The sequence below is a fragment of the Ochotona curzoniae genome, unplaced genomic scaffold, assembly GCF_017591425.1.
Source record: "Ochotona curzoniae isolate NIBS_2020 unplaced genomic scaffold, NIBS_Ocur_1.0 contig_2210, whole genome shotgun sequence".
Classification (NCBI taxonomy): domain Eukaryota; kingdom Metazoa; phylum Chordata; class Mammalia; order Lagomorpha; family Ochotonidae; genus Ochotona; species Ochotona curzoniae.
This window is the reverse complement of record NW_024465369.1, coordinates 16782304-16803606: the sequence shown is the minus strand read 5'-3', so window position 1 is coordinate 16803606 and position 21303 is coordinate 16782304. Positions and strand designations below refer to the sequence as shown.

Sequence of the window (21303 nt, the reverse complement as noted above, 5' to 3'; positions counted from 1 at the left end):
TAGTGTGGTGGCTTAACCTATTATCTACTGGACAGATAAGTGCTGCAATGCAACTTTTTGGTACTATTAAATTCTTTGTAAAGAATTTGTAAAAAACAAAATTCTTTACAGTAATTTTTAGCAAGAAGTAAAAGGAATTTATGTAACTTTAATGATTATCTCTACTTTGCATATAGGTGAAGTGGCTGATATGTTATCAAAAGAAAAATTATGTTAATTCAAAAGCATTTTTTCCCACCTTTTGTTTTAACAGCGCTTATATACTGAAGCCTGGGACAATGACAAGAAAACAATCCATGTCATGCCTGATACACCTGAAATAATGTTAGCCAAACTCAACAGAATAAACTACAGTGATGTGAGTGTTCACCAGCTCCTGGAGCACACAGGCAGCAATAAACTACTGTAACTGCCTCCTCAATGACTGGCTTTGATTAGTTTACTACACATGCACCGAATCTATATTGTCAAAGAGGAATTCTCTCTCGATTCTATTTTTTGGTTATGTGGTAGATTCACGAAATACTTCAGCCTTTTTTATTAATAGGCATCAGGGAATTTGTAATGTTCGGGGGGAATGTGCCAGCATGAATCACAGTCTTAAAGCCTTTACCTGTAAGTGGGTATAGTAGCGAGCTGTTTTACTTACCAACTGTTTAGTGAACAGATACTAGGATGGGACCCAGAGATGCCACGCCCTGTTATTCAAGCTTCTCAATCTATTATTTACTATTACTTACAAGCATTTTTTTTAGGCTTCTCTTGTGATTCTGGATCTCAGGTCCATGTTTGATCATGACCTAAGATAATACTTCACTGCAAAGTAAGGAAAAAGTGGGGACAATGCATTGAGCTTTTCTACAATACCAAATCTATTTAATTTTGAAATCTATCCTTATATTTTTCTTGTTTTAGTGTTAGGGTGCTCTTTCTTTTATATTACGATGGCAATAATAAATGATTGTGGGTTTTTTTTTCTTTTTACATGTGTTTGTTTGCCAAATAAAATTTTGGCAACCAAATGTTGATTTTCCTCCACTTTTTTTTTTTTTAAATAAAATCCCAAATAGACGCCTTAAAATCCTTGAGCATCTATAAAGTGAAGAAATCTACCACTCCATCCTAGTACTTGATTGTTTCTGAAGTTTAGATGAGGACAGACAAAATAGAATAATCAGCATCATTTTTAATGAAAGGAGTGATACTCATGATCATCTTTTCCACAGAAACTCTACAAACTGGCTTTGGAAGAGTCCAAGAAGGAAGGCTATGACTTGCGGGTGGATGCCATTCCCATCCAGGCAGCCAAGGCTTCAAGAGACATTGCCAGCGATGTGAGTTGTGCTGGTTAACAGGGGCATTTCATATCAGCTGGCAAATATCAGTTTTCACAGTTTCTTTTGCTGGAAGCTCAGTTGTCCCTGTAAGTTGCAGTTCTCTTTAGCAGTTTCCTGATATACCAAGCTGCAAATTAAAAAGCACCAAGTGTTAGGTCTGTTACCCCTGTCAATCAAACAAAGAGACATTATTTTTAAAAGTAAGTGTTCTTTGGGCACTAAAACTGGGTTCATAAATCAACAAACCATTGACATAGATGTTTGTAAAAATAAGAGATTGAAACAACATGTAAATTGGCCTGTTAAATCTTCCCTCCTAATTCAACCATTTTATTTTGGTATGAAAAGCAAATGCGATGGATGTATTTATAAATTTTGTTTCATCTTTTAGAAGCGTCTCACTCTGACGCCCATAATTGGATACTATTATCAATTAGAAAGTAAGGAAAGCTTTTCCTCATTACTCATTGGCTCATGTCCATTCCTCTCCACTCTTCCTATCCCATTGCTTCACAGCAGAAACACTTTGTGGGTGTTTGTGTCCCCCACTATCAAACTTTCTTAGGATCCAAATCCAGGTTCTCTATCTGGAAGCGCCCCAGATGTGAGGAACCCTTCATCCCATAAAGATCTCAACTGTTTTCAGAGGTTAAACTATGAAATCCCACACTATGATTATCTTATGGTAAAATGGACCATCATGTATCCTTGAATATTAGAAGTAAAATGAGCCTTGACTCCAAGGCATGACTGTCTCATGCTGGCAGTCCAGTGATTTTGACATACCAAATAAGTGAAATATCCCCTAATGACACATGAAAGTCAATGTAACATGTTGCCTCAGCTAGGAGATTTGTTGTAAACTCTGAAAAGAGAGTCTATTCTTAATGTCCAACATGTTTACAAAACAAAACACCCATATGTTTAAGTAAATGCTCCATTAGATTGTACAAGGTGTTTTATTTTTACTTGTTAAGCAGATGTAAATTGGATGATGTGGTTTAAAGAAGGGGGTAGATATTAGGAATGAGAAGCTTTCCATTCCTGGCTCAGCACTGCTACTCCTTGTGATGTGACCTTGAACAAATCACTTAACCATTTAGGGTTCAGATTCCTGTTTCATAAAATGGAGTTAATAATAGTCACCTTTCTCCCTCATGACAATAGTGAGGAAAATAAAAAGAAATAGCATGTGTTCTTATTATACTCCCATTCCTTTTCTTTTTCAGTATAAATATAAGGAAGGCTACCGCAAGCAGCTGGGCCACCACATTGGAGCTCGGAACATTGAGGATGACCCCAAGATGATGTGGTCCATGCATGTGGCCAAGATCCAGAGTGACAGGGAGTACAAGAAGGACTTTGAGAAATGGAAGACCAAGTTCAGCAGCCCCGTGGACATGCTGGGGGTGGTGCTGGCCAAGAAGTGCCAGATCCTTGTAAGCGACATAGACTACAAGCATCCCCTTCACGAGTGGATCTGCCTGCCTGACCAGAATGACATCATCCATGCTCGGAAGGCCTATGATCTGCAGAGCGATGTGAGTGGCTCTGCTGTTCTTCAGGCAGTTTTTTTTAATTAATCACATTGTATTATGTGACACTGTTTTATAGGTATTGGAATTCCCCCCACCCCTCCCTTAAGCCTCCCCCCACCCCTCCCCAAATCCTGCCCCCATGGTGGATTCCTCCACCTTGTTGCATAACCACAGTTCAAGTTCAGTTGGGATTCTTTCATTGCAAGCATATACCAAGCATAGAGTCCAGCCTCTTATTGTGCAGATAAGTTCAATGGCTTGTTGGGGAGACCTTCTCTGGTCTGAAGGTGGAGCCAGCAGAGTATCATCTCAATCAATTAAAAACAGAGTATCATCTCAATCAATTAAAAACCCCAACATAACATCAGCAACAATTTATAACGTTATGGAATTAATTGACATAGTATTGAGTAACCAATATGTTAAAAAAAAATGCAAGTTGTTAACCACATCCTGTGACTACTTCATTGACATTTCAATTTTAGTTTATATACAACTGGGTTCTATACATCTTAAAATAGCTATAGATTACTGTTCAGCTGTCTTGTGTTTTTCAGGCAGTTTTTAAGGCTTGGAAAGGAAGTTGTAACTTTGGTGCTTACAGATTTTTGACGGCTGAAATTCATAGATACCTCTTCAGACAACATTATAAAATGCTTAATTCATGTAAATATATTGGCTTTGAAGAAACTAGTCATATCAAAATACAGTGATGAAAAAATGAATCCAAATTTATGTGATGTTTATGTGTTTTCATGAACACATTAAAGTGTCTAATCTGAGCGTAATAGCTAGCTGTGGGTGTAATAGCACTTTAATTTCCAAGAATGATGAGCATAAATATTTCAAAATGTCAGTAGGTGAAGATATTTGTAATTTCTGTTCCTGAAAAGGTCATGCATGTTAATACTGCTGTGATCTATTGCCTACGCTGAAAATTAAAGGAAATGCTATATTTCAGTTGCAAGTTAATGAAAATAAGAATGTCTTTATCCATGCTCTGACACCAGGAGAAGTATTCCTGGTTTTAGATAACATAAACTTCTAAATGAATTGTTGCATTATGCATTTATTGACTACTTACAGAGTATGGATGAAAAGTTAAGAATTAATTCTACATGTTTTGGCAATTTTTCTAAGAAACTAAAAGCAAGAGCTGCCTAAAAATGTTTTGTTATCAACTAGTAGATTGTCCTGTGCGGACTCAAATGTATCCATTTGTATAGTAACTCTTTGTTTTGATCAGTTGTTTTCTAAATTCTCCTGAAAGAATGATTAAAGTAATGGCATCATGGAAAAAAAATCCCCAACAGTTACAGTTACATAAACAAATATTTTTATTTGCAAGTTAGAAAATTTGCAGCAAATTATTTTAATTCAAAGCAACAAAATAAGAGGAGAATAAAAATCTTTTTAGGTAAACACAGGAAAAGTGACTGTGGACAAGATAAATAGGAATAAAGACATATTCTTGATTTCAGAAACACATACAGAGGATGATAGAAACAAAGCTGGCATTTTGTTGTCCTAGAAAATATTAATTCAAGAAGCAGCTAACCGAGACCTAATCCCCGTACAAGGAGATATGGGCAGTCACATCTGAGAATAAATAATTTAAGAGGCAGCAAGCACTCCCAAAGTGGCTTTCTGTCTTTGAAGTTGGACATTATAAAAATAATTTTATGGTCTTTAATACAACCCACATTGGCCATTACCTAGAACAAAGCACTTGAGTAGCCGTTATGGACAATCAAGGCAATCCTGTGAGTCTTCCTAGGAATCCACACAAATAAGATTCAGGATTAGATGTCCACTGTATGTATTAAATAAGGCTTGGGAGCACTCTGGCTGAGAAATGTCTGTAAATATTTGGCATTATTTCACTTGCAGGCTGTTTACAAGGCTGATCTTGAGTGGCTCAGAGGCATTGGCTGGGTTCCCATTGGTTCCGTGGAGGTTGAGAAGGTGAAACGTGCTGGAGAAATTCTGAGTGACAGGAAGTACCGGCAACCTGCAGACAAGCTCAAGTTCACAAGCATTACAGACACCCCAGAGATTGTCCTGGCAAAGAGTAACGCCCTGAACATGAGCAAGGTAAGTCTCCAGCCAGAGTCACACCTTCGCTGGCCTGGCTCTTAAAGTAGAACATGCCTGAGTACACCTAGAGAGAAAGCCTGATCCTCATGTGGGCCTCTGGGCTCTTCTCACTGTCCACTCCCCTCCTAGTCCTGGTGCTCTGCATGCACACGGAAGCCTGGTGTGATTTTCCTAGGAGTGATGCACACATCCGTCTGAGCTGTGACTGGGATCTATCACAACTGCCATACATGTACCTTCTCCCTGGCAAAACAAACTCAGCCTACTTGTATTTTTTTTGTCCATCTGTGAAAGAACTTAAATCATTTAGTATTTTGTTCTGAAGATTGGGTAGCTGTGCCAGCACTGCTGAATTAGCTGCTTGGTTTGCTCTTCCACCATAGGTGATGGAAACCCGCTTCTAAATGTGAGCTGTTACCTCTGTTTTCAATTTTGTTAAATGATCACTTCATTCTTGCAGAATCCTAGTAGCAATCTGTTTATGCCTAATCCAACAGAGAGACTCTGAACCCCTGTATTTTAGTTTGAACTAAAGTTACTGGAATTCTCCCATGACCACCTGTACATCTCCAAGTTGTTGCAGTAGGAAGAGTAGGTGCTCAAGGCACAATATGCAATTGACTCAAAATTCCACAGTGTAGAGTAAAAAACTCCAGAAACAATGTTATATCATATATACACAGCAACACAGTAATAACAGAAAACAGCAAAGAAATATTGCGTATTTAATATGACTCAGACATTTTACTTTTATCATGATGAATTTTCAAAACAAACTTAATAAGAAGATAGGATTATCCCTAACAAGATTATCCCTAGGGCAGGAGTCGTCGCATACTTTTCTCATGATCATATGGCTTTGAAACAGTGTAGCTGGTGGGGGTTTTTTGTTGTTTTGGTTTTTTTGTGTGTGGTTTTTTTTTTGTTTTTTTTTTTTTAAGGCAAAGTTAGAGAGGAGAGACAGAGATCCTCTGGTTCATGTCCCAAAACGCTACAACACAGCAGCTAAACCAAAACAAAGCGAGGCATTTCTTCCAGGTCTTTCATGTGAATGCAGGTGCCCAAGTGCTTGGGTCATTTTCTGCTGCTGAGCTAGATGTATTAGCAGGCAGCTGGATTGGAAATGGAGCAATTGGGACCCAAGGTGGTGTTCATGTGGACTGCAGTGTCTCAGAGACGCTCGACCTGTTATTCCGCAATGCCAGCCCTAAACACTTGGGTTTGACTTTGAGACTGATTCTGAAAGTCTAGGGATTTCTACTGTTTAACAGTCTGGAGTCAGACTCTGCTTGGAAGTCCTGTGAGTCAGTTTGTGATTCACTGGAAGAAAACCGTGAGATCATTCTATTGCTTTATATTAGCTGCAAAACCGTCATGTATCTGTTCAAATATTATATTTTGCTCATTTGCAAAAGCTATAAAAGGGTCTGTTTTGTAATTAAGTGTGAGTTGAGTTCAGTAGTAACTATAATGTTGCTGGCTTTAACAGAATGCTTTCTACCTGTCTCCCCCCACAGCATTTATACACAGAGGCTTGGGATGCTGACAAAACTTCCATCCACGTGATGCCGGACACCCCGGAAATCTTGCTGGCTAAGAGTAATTCTGTCAATATCAGCCAAGTAAGAGATTACCTGATTGTCATTTAAAGTCTTTCTAGAAGTAGTTCAAGTGCTTTTTTCAGCCTAACATTTCCATATTTGGCCCACTGACTTTCTAAAACACATTTGTTTCCTGTTACGTATCATCCCCCACCTAGAAACTTTACACCAAGGGATGGGATGAGTCCAAGATGAAGGACTACGATCTGCAGGCAGATGCTATTCCTATCAAAAGTGCCAAGGCCTCCAGGGACATCGCCAGTGATGTGAGTGCCTCCGCCATAACTTATTGAATCTCCACAGTGCTAAACGACCCAGATTGCAGCTGGTGGACCACACTTTGCAATCCCTTCCACATGTATTCCCCTAGTCATGTTTCCTACCTTCCAACACCTTTCCCTTGATCATCACAGAAGTGGAAATACTTTTTGGAATTGGAGTTCGTTCAGGGGAAGTTTTCATTGATGTTGATGTGTAATTGCATGGCAGTTATTTTTATGATAGTTTGAAATGCTAGTAGACAATTGTTTAAGGATGTCAAATGTTGAAAGTGTGAACTTACCCATTTCTAAGTCTACACTGGATTCCTAATGCCATGTTTCTGGTATTTTAGTACAAATACAAGGAAGCGTATGAGAAACAGAAGGGCCACCACATTGGAGCTCAGAGCATTGAAGATGACCCCAGGATCATGTGCGCCATGCATGCAGGGAAAATTCAAAGTGAAAGGGAATACAAGAAGGACTTCCAGAAGTGGAAGACCAAATTCACAAGCCCGGTGGACATGTTAGGCATCTTGCTGGCCAAGAAATGTCAGACCCTAGTCAGCGATGTTGATTACCGCAATTACCTGCATAACTGGACGTGCTTACCTGATCAAAATGACATTATCCATGCGAAGAAGGCCTACGACCTGCAGAGCGATGTAAGCAAGAGGAACACTGGGGAGAGGGAGCTGGGAAGATGTGGGTATTCTAGCTGTTCAGTCAGTGCCATTGTGCACTAGGCATCACTGGAAGGGAAGCAGGGCATTCACATTGTGTCACAGAGTGCTAAATTGAGGAATTAAGTCCTGAGAAGCAAATTTATTCCCTGAAGTAAATTTCAATCTATTGTTGATGGTAATTTCTGACTATGAAAATATATTCCAAACAAATATATATCATCTGAATATTTGTAAAATAATTGTCACTATTATTGTCACAAATATATATATATTTCTTATATATATATATATATTTGACAGGCAGAGTTAGAGAATGAAAGAGGCAGAGAGATAGGACTTCTCTCTGCTGATTCATTTCCTACCTTGACCAGGGCTGAACCAGGCTGAAGCCAGGAACCAGAGTTTCATCCGAGTCTCCAACACACGTTCAGGGTCCAAGTGCTCAGGCTGTCTTCTGCTGTTTTCCCAGATACATTAGCAGAGATCTGGATCAGAAGTGGAACAGTAGAATCCAACCAGCATTCACATGAGATACTAGTACTGCAGGCAGTAGCTTTACCCACCACACCACAGCACTGGCACCACCACAGCATTTCTTTGGGTCAGTTATGATAGGATTCAAATCAATTAAGAGTCAGTAAAGCTCCCCTTTAAAAGCTTCCAATGACTTAAACTTTTGAAATATCAAGTAATTGAGTCATGGAATTGAACGTTATTACTCTTGTTACCCATGGTTAGAATTAATCATTATGTTGTTACAAAGCACTTTTGTCATGAATATTAAAACTAAATCATGTGAGAGCTCAGGTTTTGCTCTTCTGCAGGTGTCTGCTATGTATTCTGTCATCAGCTAAGGGGCAGGATGGCTAACACCCAGAGCAATGATTTTGTCTCCTGTTTGCAGAATGTGTATAAAGCTGACCTGGAGTGGCTGCGTGGCATTGGGTGGATGCCTGAAGGCTCCGTGGAAATGACACGAGTGAAGGGTGCTCAGGACCTCCTTAATGAGAGACAATACAGAACGCGCCCGGAAGCCTTGAAGTTCACTACCATTGTCGACACGCCAGAAATCGTCCTGGCGAAAACCAACTCTCTGCAAATGAGTGAGGCAAGCACCCTCCTAGGAGCAAGCCGTGCTTTGTCTAGATTCTGCTTTCAGATAGTGAACTCAAACTGGGCGTGTGAACTCTTTGAAGGGTTCTCATGATGGGAGTTGCTCCAGGAGCCCTGGCTGGCTTAGTGCGAGTGTGTGGAGTAGGACTCCAGGGCAGCCAGTGTGCCACTGACTCAGAAGCTCTAAAGCAAAAAATGCTCCTCCATGGCCATTCCGGGAAATAAATACTTGACTCCTATTAGTGCTAAGACAAGTAGCCTGAAGCTGGTAGTAACGTGTTAAGATTGTCTAAGAGAAACAGAACCAATAAGATGTGTATATACATACAAATAAATATACACACATGTGCATGCAAGGATGAATATAAGAGGAAAACAGAATTAAATATAAATTTTTAGTCATCATTTTTCATAATACATTTTTTTAAGATTTATTTTTATTAGAAAGTCGGATATTGCTTCTCAGCCTTTTGGCTAAGATCAAGTGTAGAAAGTCAGATATACAGAGGAGAGATGGAGAGGGAGATTGTTGCTTCACTCTTTGAGTAGCCACAGCAGCCAGAGCTGTGCTGATCTGAAGCCAGGAGTCCAGTTCTTCCTCTGGGTCTCCCACATCGATGCAGGGTCCCAAGGCTTTGGGCTGTCCTCCACTGCTTTCCCAGGCCAGAAGCAGGGAGCTGGATGGGAAGCAGAGCTGCTAGGATACGAACCCATATGGGATACTAGCATGTGCAAGATGAGGACTTTAGCAGCTAGGCTACCATGCTGGGCCCCATAATAAACATTTTACATGAGTTTTTTTTTTTTAAGTACCATGTATGTGTGTGTGACAGAAAATATAGATGTGGTAGGCAGGGCAATAGGGGGAGTTGAAGGCATTGACTCCTGCAAGTGTGTAGACTGTCAAGCCTGAATTTCGCAGGGTGTGCCGGCAGATTGAAGAGCCAGGGAAGTGTGCAGTTCAAGCTTAGGTGCAGGCAGCTGGCCAACTTCCTTTTTGCTTAGCAGGTCAGTCTATCAAGGAGGGTCTACCTTCACTAGAAGGATAGTCAGCTTTATTCAGATTCTACGGATACAAATTTGAAACTCGTCTAAAAGTTACCTTCCCAGAAACATTCAGATCAATGTTCAGCCACACGATATCCGATATCCGCAGCATCTCAGAACTATTGAAAACACATGACCAGAACCCTCAGAAAACGCTCTACAATGGGAACTTGGGATGGCATCGGGGGGCAGTTCCCCAGTCCCTGGGGTAATGTGGCATTTGGGAGGCTGGGCATGGTTTCTCCTCTTATATCCCTGTTCCCCTACATACAGATACATGGAAGAAGAAGAAAATGTGTAAACAAGGGTCCCTGATCCTCAACCCTTCCCACCATGATCAACTATGTAAACATGGTCACTAATAAAATTTTAAAAAAATTTCAGCCACAGACTTAAGTTCCATGGTCTAATCAAGGTGACACACAAAATTTAGCCATCATAAACATATATGGAAGTGTTTTTGTCAGATGAAAGAGTTAAGGCTTATTGTTTCAGATACCCACTCTATTCCTGAGTTAAAATAGTATTATCTTTCTTTCCACAGAGGCTGTACCAAGAGGCTTGGAATAGAGACAAAACCAACATCAGTATTCCTTCAGATACTCCAGTCATGCTACAAGCCCAAATCAATGCTATGCAAATCAGCAATGTAAGAGGCATAAATAATGGAGTGTACAAACTTTATAAGATAATACCTGTCAGCTTATGGATTATGTTATACTGGACATACTTTAGAAATGCTTGCACCTTTGGGTATTAAGTATGTTCTCTTGAGCTAAAGTAAGAAAGCAGAAATTCTCTTTTAAACATTGGTTCAGACAGGTGACTAGAATGCCAGAGGTGAGATGCCCAAGTTCCATTGGTGTCCTCTCAATCTTAAATTCTCTGTTCTGTAGCCAATGTTAGGGCTTGACTGACTGTTGATCCGGAGTTTTGAAGTGCTAGCCAGTTGTCTATTGTCTTCCTAGCTCTTTTCATGGTCGTAAGTCCTTGGTTGACATTTCAAGGCCACATGAGAACTTTAAAAAAAAGTATTAATTACATTCAAAGTGCAAGAAATGTATAGTATCTTTCATATTGCCTTGCTAGAAACCTGTGACAAAGGACAAAGTCAGGACAAGTTCTGACTGGGTCTTAACTGTGACAAAGGTCTTTGGCTTTGCCATTGATTCTTAGTTATCATGCAGTGAGTGGTGGGACATTTTCAGATGCACTGTGATGAATGTAAGCATTCAGACATTAATAGAGCTCAATGTTTAGCTTTAAAATATTTATTAGAAATATCCAGTACTCTAAAAAGCCCACAATCAAAAGAACTCAAAAATGAATGTTTTTTGCTTATTCATTCTTCATTCCAGTATGCCCTGTGATTTAGATTCTGACTGCCTTGAGTATATGTGCCTATGTTCACCAGTTGTAAGCAAACCTTGTTTTCCCTTGATAGAAACTCTACCAAAAGGATTGGGATGAGGCCAAGCAGAAAGGCTATGACATAAGAGCAGATGCCATTGAGATCAAACATGCCAAAGCCTCCAGAGAAATTGCCAGTGAGGTGTGTATCCTTCTTTGTTTTTGTAGTTTTTTCCATCTGTCAAACAAAATTTTTCAAGAACTTGAGAATTTTAAATTATGCAAATGAGCTTCATCTTATGTTAATTTATTTAAAGATAATAAAATGGAAGGAAAAAAAAGTTATAGATGAGGTATAAACATAAACAACTCTTGTGTTGGTTCCAAGTGAAAACAAAAATCACTAAGATTTTACACACAGCTCTTGCAAAATTCAAGAACCAATGTAATATCATTTGTGCCCAAAATATTTTTTAAATTGTTCATAAATGTATATCAGATGAATTCAAATAAGCTTGAAAATTGAAACCACATACTATAGAAAATTTTATACCAAAGGCTAATACACAGTATTCCTGAAGACGTTTGAAACTCATTGCATACTGACTTTAAAACATACTAAGAATCAACATAATTATCCCACCAAGTTCGCCTCCTGCCCTACTGCCAGTTTGGAAGCTATCTTGTTGCCTTTCTCTACGTGCTTCTCCAGTTTCTAACATCAAGTATCTGGCTGTTTTCTCCTCCTTGTTCCCAGTTTTACATCTAATAACCGTAACCGTACCACAGTTTCACCTCATACATAATTTTTTTCTCTTTGTAGTCCAAACTTAAAGAAACAGACCATCTTCCTCTGGTCCCAACACACACACATCAGACAAATTCCTGCCCACAAATGTTGGCTGTCTTGTTGTCGTCTTCGGAGTCAAGCCAGCACCTTTGCTTGCTCTCCCTGAAACATGCGTCTTTTTTATCTGGCTTCAAAACCACCTCCCTGACCTTTCCCCTTTCCCCCATGGTACCTTCCCTACTCTCAGGAGACTGTCTGACCTAGTGAGCCAGGCAGCCTTGGGTGATGGAAGTTACTCTTTCTGTGCTTTATTTTTCCTATCTGAATAAGTGACTACAATAGTGTCTCCCACACAGAAATCTTGTCAGGATTAACTGTAATTATAATCCCAACTTTTCAGCTATTTTTAACTAAAAAAAGTCAGCAGTTTCATATGGATCAGCCTAACACATTTGAAGTTCTCTTATACTGTCTGACACAAAGTCATTTCTGGTATGTTTTAATCATTAATTTTTTTTCATGATCATATTTCCCTCCTGATTTACTCAAGTTCTCCATGAAACTGCCTAAGACTCTTCCTACCCAATTTCCTTTAAAGCAAACTGAAATATTCAGTAGTTGCCCATGTTGAGTCAGATTTATTAAGGCTACAAAAATACTCTGAAGTCATTTAAAGAAAAAGCCTCCTAACCGATTGTTTTCCTGTGCGTGTGTTTTTATCTGATTTTTCACAACTTTAGTACAAATACAAAGAAGGTTACCGTAAGCAACTGGGACACCACGTGGGCTTCCGCAGTCTGCAAGATGACCCCAAACTAGTGTGGTCTATACATGCTGCCAAGATCCAGAGCGACAGAGAGTACAAGAAAGCCTATGAGAAATCTAAGTCCGTTTACAACACGCCATTGGATATGATGTCAATCGTTCAAGCCAAGAAGTGTCAGGTCCTGGTTAGCGACATTGATTATCGCAATTATCTGCACCAGTGGACGTGTCTGCCAGATCAAAATGATGTGATCCAGGCTAAGAAAGCCTACGAACTACAGAGCGATGTGCGTATTTCTCTCTGGAGGGGTGTGTGCGGTTGTGTGTTTTTTCACAGCGTGTTCCCTGGAGGCATAATTTAAATGGTAATCTCACTAGTAGAGCTGAAAATATTCTGTGCAATTTGTGGTGGTTGAGCTTTTCCCGAACTTTTTTTGCTTATAAAAGAGCTCCTAGCAAGATGAGTAAGCAAGGGTTCATACTTGCTCACTAAGATGAAAATTGATTCTGTGTAATCAGGGAGAAAACTTGGACCTCAGGTGTTCTGACTCATTGCCTTTTCATGTTTAGGTATCTCAATTTTAGAAATAGATGTAAGCAGAAGCAAATGTTGGACTTCAGTTATCTGATACAGAGAAAAAGTGGTATAGATATAAATGTTTCACCTCATTTAATATACATCTAAAAAACTTTTTTCTCCTAAATTCCTACATCTGTTATTCCCAAGGATCATAACAGGCAGACTTCAAGTAGTGAATATAGAGCCCAACCTACTATAAGAAACAAAATTATGTGCTAAGTTTCTGTTGCTCCAGCAACCACCCGTTGTGAGCCCTGCTCTGATTTCTGTGGGATACTCTGAACTCTCCCAGAGACATCAGACTCAAATGTCAACAATGTTGTCCTTGAGCTTTGTGGGCTTGGCTACCCACTGTGGTTAAAATACTGGTATGTGTGGTTTGCAAAAATTGCACTTTATGGGCAAATTTGACTGTGCCAACCTGTATCTCTCATTCATGCAGAATGTTTACAAGTCAGACCTGGAGTGGATGAAGGGTATTGGATGGTTGACAGAGGGTTCTGTGGATGTGATGAGAGTGAAGAATGCCCAGAATCTCCTGAATGAAAGGCTGTACCGTACAAGGCCTGAGGCTCTCAAGTTCACCAGCATTGTTGATACCCCGGAAGTGATCCTGGCGAAGATCAATGCTGTACAGATCAGTGAGGTAAGAAGAGGGGTGGCGTTCCCAGGCCAAAGACCTCTCAGTCAAGGTCTTGACTTGTGAACTCTGATATCAGCGTTAGGACTATGAACATGTATGTCTGCAGAGAGATCCTCCTATAGCCAGTCAGTTACCAATCCAAGCTCACTAATTGCTTTGATCGATCCTTGCTGAGTACAAGTACAGTGAGCTCCTTCATGTTCTGCAAATTCTGCTACCCACCTTGATCTTATTTTGAGGTACAGACTGTAATCCAGGCCCACCACTTAATTAGGTAATTATAAGATTGCCAGTTTATTAGGAAATGAACATGCCCGGTGACTCAGTGGGAATCTCTAGTGTTCAATATTTTGATGGGATTTGGGGCCAAGAAAACTAGGTTATTTGCAAGGTGAATTTGTTTAACTGTCAGGTAATGAAATGTGAATTAATGGAAAATGATCATCTTGCCCCATGTTTGGGAAACATTTAAAATTTGTATAGTATCTTATGTATTTTGAAGTCATTATGGGTGTCTAATAAGAAAGCACAAAAAGACCAAATATTTATATTTACAGAAGACATTCATAGAAAACTTTTCACTGTATTTGTGACTGTATTTATGTGATAATAGGCTTCTTTACTAACCAAAACTCTCATTGCTTTTCATTTACCAGCCATTGTATCGTGATGCTTGGGACAAAGAGAAAGCTAACGTGAATGTGCCAGCTGACACTCCACTGATGCTGCAGTCCAAACTCAATGCCATGCAGATCAGCAATGTAAGGCACCAGACACTGATTGGCTTTTCAGAGAGCTTTATAGCAATATACTTCAAGAGGAGTCTGGCAACAGGCCTTTTTCCTCGATTCCTTTTATTTCTAACCCTTAAGCCAACGACAAGCATATAGATTGTGTGTGTTTATAATACTGAGATGTGTATTTCTGACTTCGTTGTGAGAAAAAAATGCAGCAGTTTCATCCACAAAGCGTAGCATAAAACTTAAGAGGCATTTGATATTTAGTATTTAGCATTTAGTATTTAGCTGTCTGTTTTAACAGCCACCATGGCTTCTTCTCCTTTAAAATCAATGTTTTCTTCTTATTTTTACATGGATTATTCTAAATTTTCTTCAAAAAATTTTTAGGGAAAGAGCTTTACTCCCAATCCCACCATTTTCCCCCAACATTAATATAATAGTATAGTCCTTTAGTGCAAGTTACAAGTTTAACTTTCTGATATTTAAAGATATCATGTCATGGTAAGCATAGGCAAAGGTAGAGAGCCTAGTAAGTAATGTAGAGGTAAATTTATAAGTTTTATAAGTTTGGGAATAGAGACACATACTGCATAGTATCTTTACTTCCTAGCATGCTAGTCTCCCTTGGTCAGTTCATACATAAGAATATATGTATACCTTGGATTTTATAGATATATGTGTGTATATATATGTACATACACATATATAGACATATAGTATTTTGCATATTGGCTATCTTATAGAGAACATATACTTGTCCTTTTAGTACTTATTTCCCTAGACATAATGATTTCCAGCTGGGATGATTTTGTCATAAACAGCAAGATTTCAATCTTTTTTTTATGGCTGAGAAGTAACCATGGAGTAGATGTACCAAGATGCCCTTTCAGTGTAATTGTTAAGATCTAGTCTTAAGCACATCAGCAATGTTGACTCTATAGCTTCCTCTTCAGAGTGATTGTGGCATTGCAATCTCCTTTTGCAGAAACACTATCAGCAGGCTTGGGAAGACGTGAAGATGACCGGTTATGACTTGCGAGCAGATGCCATTGGGATCCAGCATGCCAAGGCCTCCAGGGATATTGCCAGTGATGTAAGAACAGTTCCCTGTCCAGCCTCCATAAACACTAGCTGGTAGACACATAGTGAGATTGGATATAATTTGTGGGAAACTAAGTTACAAGGAACACAGATCATTGCTTTTAGTATATTAGGAGCTCAGACTCAAAGGCAATTCTTACAACTTGAGAGTCCTCCTGAAATTCTGCTTGTTTCTGTAAGTCTTATGTATAGGTACAAATTTTCATTTACTCTATAATATCTTCTCCATATTGGTTAATTTACAAGCACTTAGAGAGATGTAATGCATAGAAGAATTTTGTTCTTACTCAAAATGTGGGGTGCAGACCACTGGTTTCTGTGAAAGTTTTACGCAACTAGAATATTTTTCTAGATAGCTGTATTATGTGCAGAAAAACACTAGTTCTTTTAAGATAAAAGTTTAAACAAAGAATTAATTTGATTTAATGTAATATGCCATGTAGGTCGTGGTTTTTGTGTGCCAGAGCATCATGGGATGGTCCTCTGTGTCTAAAGTTTGGGGAACACTGAGAAAAGCTAAACTGGGAGAAACTACAGAAGTAGCTGTTGTCTTGCAGGCCCTCACAGTATTTTCATGCAGAGACAAAGAAGACAAACCAATATGTCAGGAAGTACAAAGCTTAGAGTGTGACATTTTAAAGAAAATTGGGATCAAAATAAGAAATTTGGGATGGAGTCATCTTGAGTCAGCTCTCTAGAAAAAGCAAGTTTAGAAAACCGACTTTATTCTTTTCACATTTGCCAGTATCTGTACAAAACTGCTTATGAGAAACAAAAAGGTCATTACATTGGATGTCGTAATGCCAAGGAAGATCCTAAACTGGTTTGGGCAGCAAATGTGCTGAAGATGCAAAATGACAGGCTGTACAAAAAGGCCTACAATGACCACAAAGCCAAGGTCAACATCCCAGCAGACATGGTGTCCATCTATGCTGCCAAAGAAGGCCAGGCCTTAGCAAGCAACGTGGACTACCGCCAGTACTTGCACCAGTGGTCCTGCTTCCCTGACCAGAACGACGTGATCCAAGCGAGGAAAGCCTACGACCTGCAGAGTGATGTGAGTGCCTCCCCTGGGAAGAAGGTCTCCCATGGCCTTGTCTGTGGACCTCTTCCATGCTCTGGAGAACATACCCATCCCTACCGGGGCCCTTTACTACAGCATTATCCCAAATATATGAAGCACCTATTTTTACTGCCACATCTGATCAGAGTTCTTATTTTTATTGTTAAATAGGAGAACAGAGTTATAGAAATTTATTGATATGTGCAAGGTTTGTACTTTATTAAGCACAAGAATGTCCTTGGTTGTTCAACTTTGTATTGAAGAAAGATGGCACTAACTTCCCTGGAATTATCCCCAGAGGTTGGTGGTGTAAGGGCAATTCATTTGTTCTCCTTAATTTGTTCTTTACAACATGAAGAACATTAATTTACCTAAGAATACAACATTAATCTACCTAAAGTATTCTACACTTACTCATATTTTATGCCTGTTTAATCTTCTGGAAATAAATGGACTCCGTAAGATTATTTGTTGTGTAAAATAGAAACCTTTTAATTGTATGTACTTGGTTTCCTTATACTTCAAGAGATATTTTTCCACAAAGAACAAGTTTGTTATAGGAAAATATGCTCATCACCTAAAATAAAATTGCCATGTGGTACATTTAGGCCAGTTTCTAGAGAACTGTGGTCCTAACTAACATGAACTGCATTCGTATGTTCGTTCTGGTTGAAATCATAAAGAGCAAGGAAGGAAAATGTCAGAATCTATTATGCATATAGTTTTCTGTTGAGGATCCTTTACTCTGAATTTTGGGTACCCATTATACTTTAAACACAACACAATGTCATTCTTTATAAAATGGATGTATTCCAATAATTTTTTTGTTCTAATCGCTACCATTTTATCCTGGTATTTGTATACTATTGACTACCAACTAAAATACCAGTTTTCAGCAACATAATGACATTTCAAGTGGTTTCTTTTCATTTTCTTGATGAAGAGTGATAAAAAGGAGTTTCCATCTCATGGTTTACCACCTCACCTCCCTGTACCCTTTCCCAATTTCCTGCAACAACCAGGGCTTGGCCATCCTGAAGCAGGAGCCTGGAATTCTGTCTAGTTCTACTATGTGCGTGGCAGTGGCCAAGTGCCTGAACCAGCTCCAGCTGTGTCCTGGCATACATTGGCAGGAAGTTGGATTGGAAGCAGGGAACCCAGCATTTAAACCAACACTGAAACAGGAAGCAGGCAACCCAACCTATGGCTGACCCCATTGCCTACCCACATAGTAATTTCTTATAAAATTAATAACTAGTATTTAACAGAGCAATTTTAGGTTTTCAATCATTTGCCTATAAATGGGAAGCAAGTTTAGGGCCAAGAACATGCAAATCTCAAATAAAAGGAAGATGCTATTAAATAAAATTTCATTGAGACCAAAATTGTGGGACTAATGATTAATAGCTAATCAACCTTTTAAAACAATTCGTGAAATATGCCTAACACCAGGCACTGTGCTAGTTTAAAAGATATGGTAATGCAGGCAAAGAAAGGAAAGACACAACTTACAGCTTTATGGAGTTCAGATTAATAAGAAAGAAGTAGGTGTTATTTTTAAAAATATGCACACAAAAAAGCTGAAAAGCAGTAATTCATGGTGTCATGACAAGAGAAGTTGAGAAAACTCTTCTGAATAAGTGTGGCTTTCTAGGGGATGTGAAAGGGGAGAGGACAGCACAGAGATAGTCTTTACCGGTTGGGCAGCATGTACAGGGCATCTGATGTGAGGCACGAACTGCACTGACAGCCAGTGTGAGCAGAGCACACAGGATGGAGGAAACTCCAGTGGGAGAATGGGTGGCGATGGTGCCAGATCCTCCCTCCCTCTCCTCTACTCATTTTCAAGGTTTTTAATCTTTTTTTCTAAGAATAATGAGAAGCCATAGGAGAGGAAGAATGTTGTAATATCAGATTGGAATTATGCATTTTGGAAATATGCTGCCTGCTGTGCAGCACACTTACTTGAGAGCCCATTGTCACTGATTTAAAGGTCTACATTGGTTAATATGGTTATTTAATGATAATTTTTCAAAGTGCCCTGAAGCATAGCTATCCCCCAAGTGGAGAGCTGCTTCTGCATCCCTCTGTGTTACAGGATGGAAATGGGCGCTATACAGACACTGTCACAGACAAGGAAAAAAAAGCAATCCACTGCTGGGGCTAGGAGAAGTGTCGTTCGGGCCAGGTGTCTGTTGTTAAGGACTGAAAAAAATAACCTGTATAACTCAAAATTTTGTGGCTTTCACATATAAGTGTCACTTGACCTTGCTTTGTTTTTCATCCCAGACCATCTATAAGGCTGACTTGGAGTGGTTGCGTGGCATTGGTTGGATGCCTGAGGGCTCCCCAGAAGTGTTGCGAGTCAAGAATGCCCAGGAGATCCTATGTGACAGTGTCTACCGGACCCCTGTGGTGAACCTCAAGTATACCAGCATCGTCGACACACCTGAAATTGTCCTTGCCAAGTCCAATGCTGAAAACATTAGCATTGTGAGTCATTTTTTCCCTCTATTAAAGTTGAAGTAGTGCTATAAAGAAATAATAAGGAACCTAATCAAGTGCTAAACTAATATTGATAATATCAGATTTTTCTATTGTTCTGCTTTTGATAATGAAGTTTAAACAAAAGCTCAAAGGATTATTATTAAAGTATTAACATGGATTTCAAATCGAACATAATAGTCATATTGAAAAGATTTTAAAAATCTTGGGCTTAATGTGAAAATAATCTGGATGAGATCCAAAAGAGGGGTTGAACATGTGCCGTTTGACTGGAAGAATTAGAAACTGTGAAGTAATTTGTTGTTGGTTCTTTCCATAGCCAAAGTACAGAGAAGTCTGGGACAAAGATAAGACTTCCATCCACATCATGCCAGATACTCCAGAAATTAATCTCGCTAGAGCAAATGCTCTTAATGTGAGCAACGTAAGTACTACAGTAGACGGATTTGAGTTTTTCAGAGAATCATCTGACCAGTGATGGAATTCCAGCTTCACAATATCCCGAAACTCTTCATAGCCAAGTAGGAGAAAATTGAGTAAGAGTAGAAAGGTTCTGTTTGAGAGAAGAGCAACAGATCCCTGGCTTGTGTTCTTGGACAAAGCCAGTAACAGGGACCCAAAGTCAGTATAGTGACAGGGAAAGGGCATGACAGTAAACTTATGGAAGAGTAATCAAGAGGTTTAATAAGGAGATTCAGATGAACACAGAATTCCTTGGGTGTAGACATTTTCTAGGATATTCTGAGTTGCCCAAAATGGCCGTAGAACACAACTGAAAATATACAACAGAAAATCAAGGAGGTTATTAAACAATTTTCTTCCTCTGCCCCAGTGAGAGCTCTCCTGATGATTTCACCAGAAAATTCTTAAAGAAGTTAAAAAAATTAACTAAGCCCCTATGGAGACTAATTAAAGAATGTCATCACAATGACCAAAACCTGTCCAATATAGTGCCACAAATGAAAATAGTAGACCCATCAAGGGGAAATTGGCAATGTTAACAAATTGAATTCAGTAATACATTCAAATAACATAATACACATAGCTGGGGATCATGCAGGACTGCCAAAAAGGTCCACATTCAAAAACTAATCATGTAATAGGACAGAAGAGGGAAATCATGTGCTCATTTGAACAGATTTAGAGAAGCACGTTACAAAAACCAGTGCCCTTTCTTATCTTCTGAAGTATAATTAACAATAACAAAGAATTCGTGTTTTCATGCATGTCTGAAATATAAGCTTCAGGCCAAAGACCAGCTCATCCTGGGTCAGTAAGCTTCTCTGTTGATCCAGGAGTGGTCAGGAATATCATTATTGAACACTTGCTGGAGGTATTTACTGGTTGAGGGAACGTCGCATTGAGAGTAATGGAGTTGCATAGAAGTAATAAAAAGAGATGCTTATTGGAAAGAAAGAGAAGAAACTACCATTGTTTTTGCAAAAGCAATTATTTTAAGCCTGGAAAAAAAAAACAAGAGAATTAACCAAAAGAAGAGAAAAGAAATCTCGTTAATAGATATAGTTCAGTCACATGGATCACCAAGATTGCTTGTATGTGAAAACAGGACCTTAAAAGAATGGTTCTACCCCAGTGCAATTCTCCAGGGTTTGAAACTTAGTATCCTGTCAGCAGAATAACACATCTTTGTGAGACAATGAGCTTGTTAGGCAAAAACATCATCACCAGGTGCCAACCTTCTGTGTCAACTCCACCATAATGAGTCACTTGAGAAATGCATTCTTTCAGTGTTTGGGAAGAAAACATAGCATTAGGACATGGTTTTGTTTTATTTGGTAGAAGTCTAGAATGAATATCATGGTGCAGTGCCTTCCCAAGTGGCTGCATTAAAAGGCAGGCAGTTGCTCATTACAGCATAGACTCCCCTGCCGTTCAGTCCGCAGGCATTGTTAGCAAGAAAATTGTGGAAAACCTCAAATGCTCCCTTGTCTGAAAAATTTCTCAGCTTAAAAGAACCCTACCAGTGATAACATGAAATGAGCAAGAGCAGTGTTCCAAACTGTGTGCTGAGCAGTTATTTCAGATGTTTAGATTTTTGTTAGAATGGCTTGCATTTTGGAAGAAAT

General features: G+C 39.2%; 1 protein-coding gene across 2 annotated transcripts in view; it reads left to right on the top strand.

The window, feature by feature from the left end:
- Positions 1 to 21303, top strand: part of NEB (nebulin) — a 189642-nt gene that overhangs the window by 102891 nt on the left and 65448 nt on the right. The window contains exons 75-87 of one of the 2 annotated variants that reach the window (XM_040971562.1): positions 254 to 358; positions 1227 to 1334; positions 2567 to 2878; positions 4766 to 4969; positions 6490 to 6594; positions 6732 to 6839; positions 7187 to 7498; positions 8424 to 8627; positions 10224 to 10328; positions 11124 to 11231; positions 12560 to 12871; positions 19001 to 19204; positions 19536 to 19640. In XM_040971562.1, coding sequence (XP_040827496.1) covers positions 254 to 358; positions 1227 to 1334; positions 2567 to 2878; positions 4766 to 4969; positions 6490 to 6594; positions 6732 to 6839; positions 7187 to 7498; positions 8424 to 8627; positions 10224 to 10328; positions 11124 to 11231; positions 12560 to 12871; positions 19001 to 19204; positions 19536 to 19640 — 2292 coding nt within the window. The remainder of the gene's footprint in view (positions 1 to 253; positions 359 to 1226; positions 1335 to 2566; positions 2879 to 4765; positions 4970 to 6489; positions 6595 to 6731; positions 6840 to 7186; positions 7499 to 8423; positions 8628 to 10223; positions 10329 to 11123; positions 11232 to 12559; positions 12872 to 19000; positions 19205 to 19535; positions 19641 to 21303) is intronic. The other variant, XM_040971563.1, reaches the window with a different exon arrangement.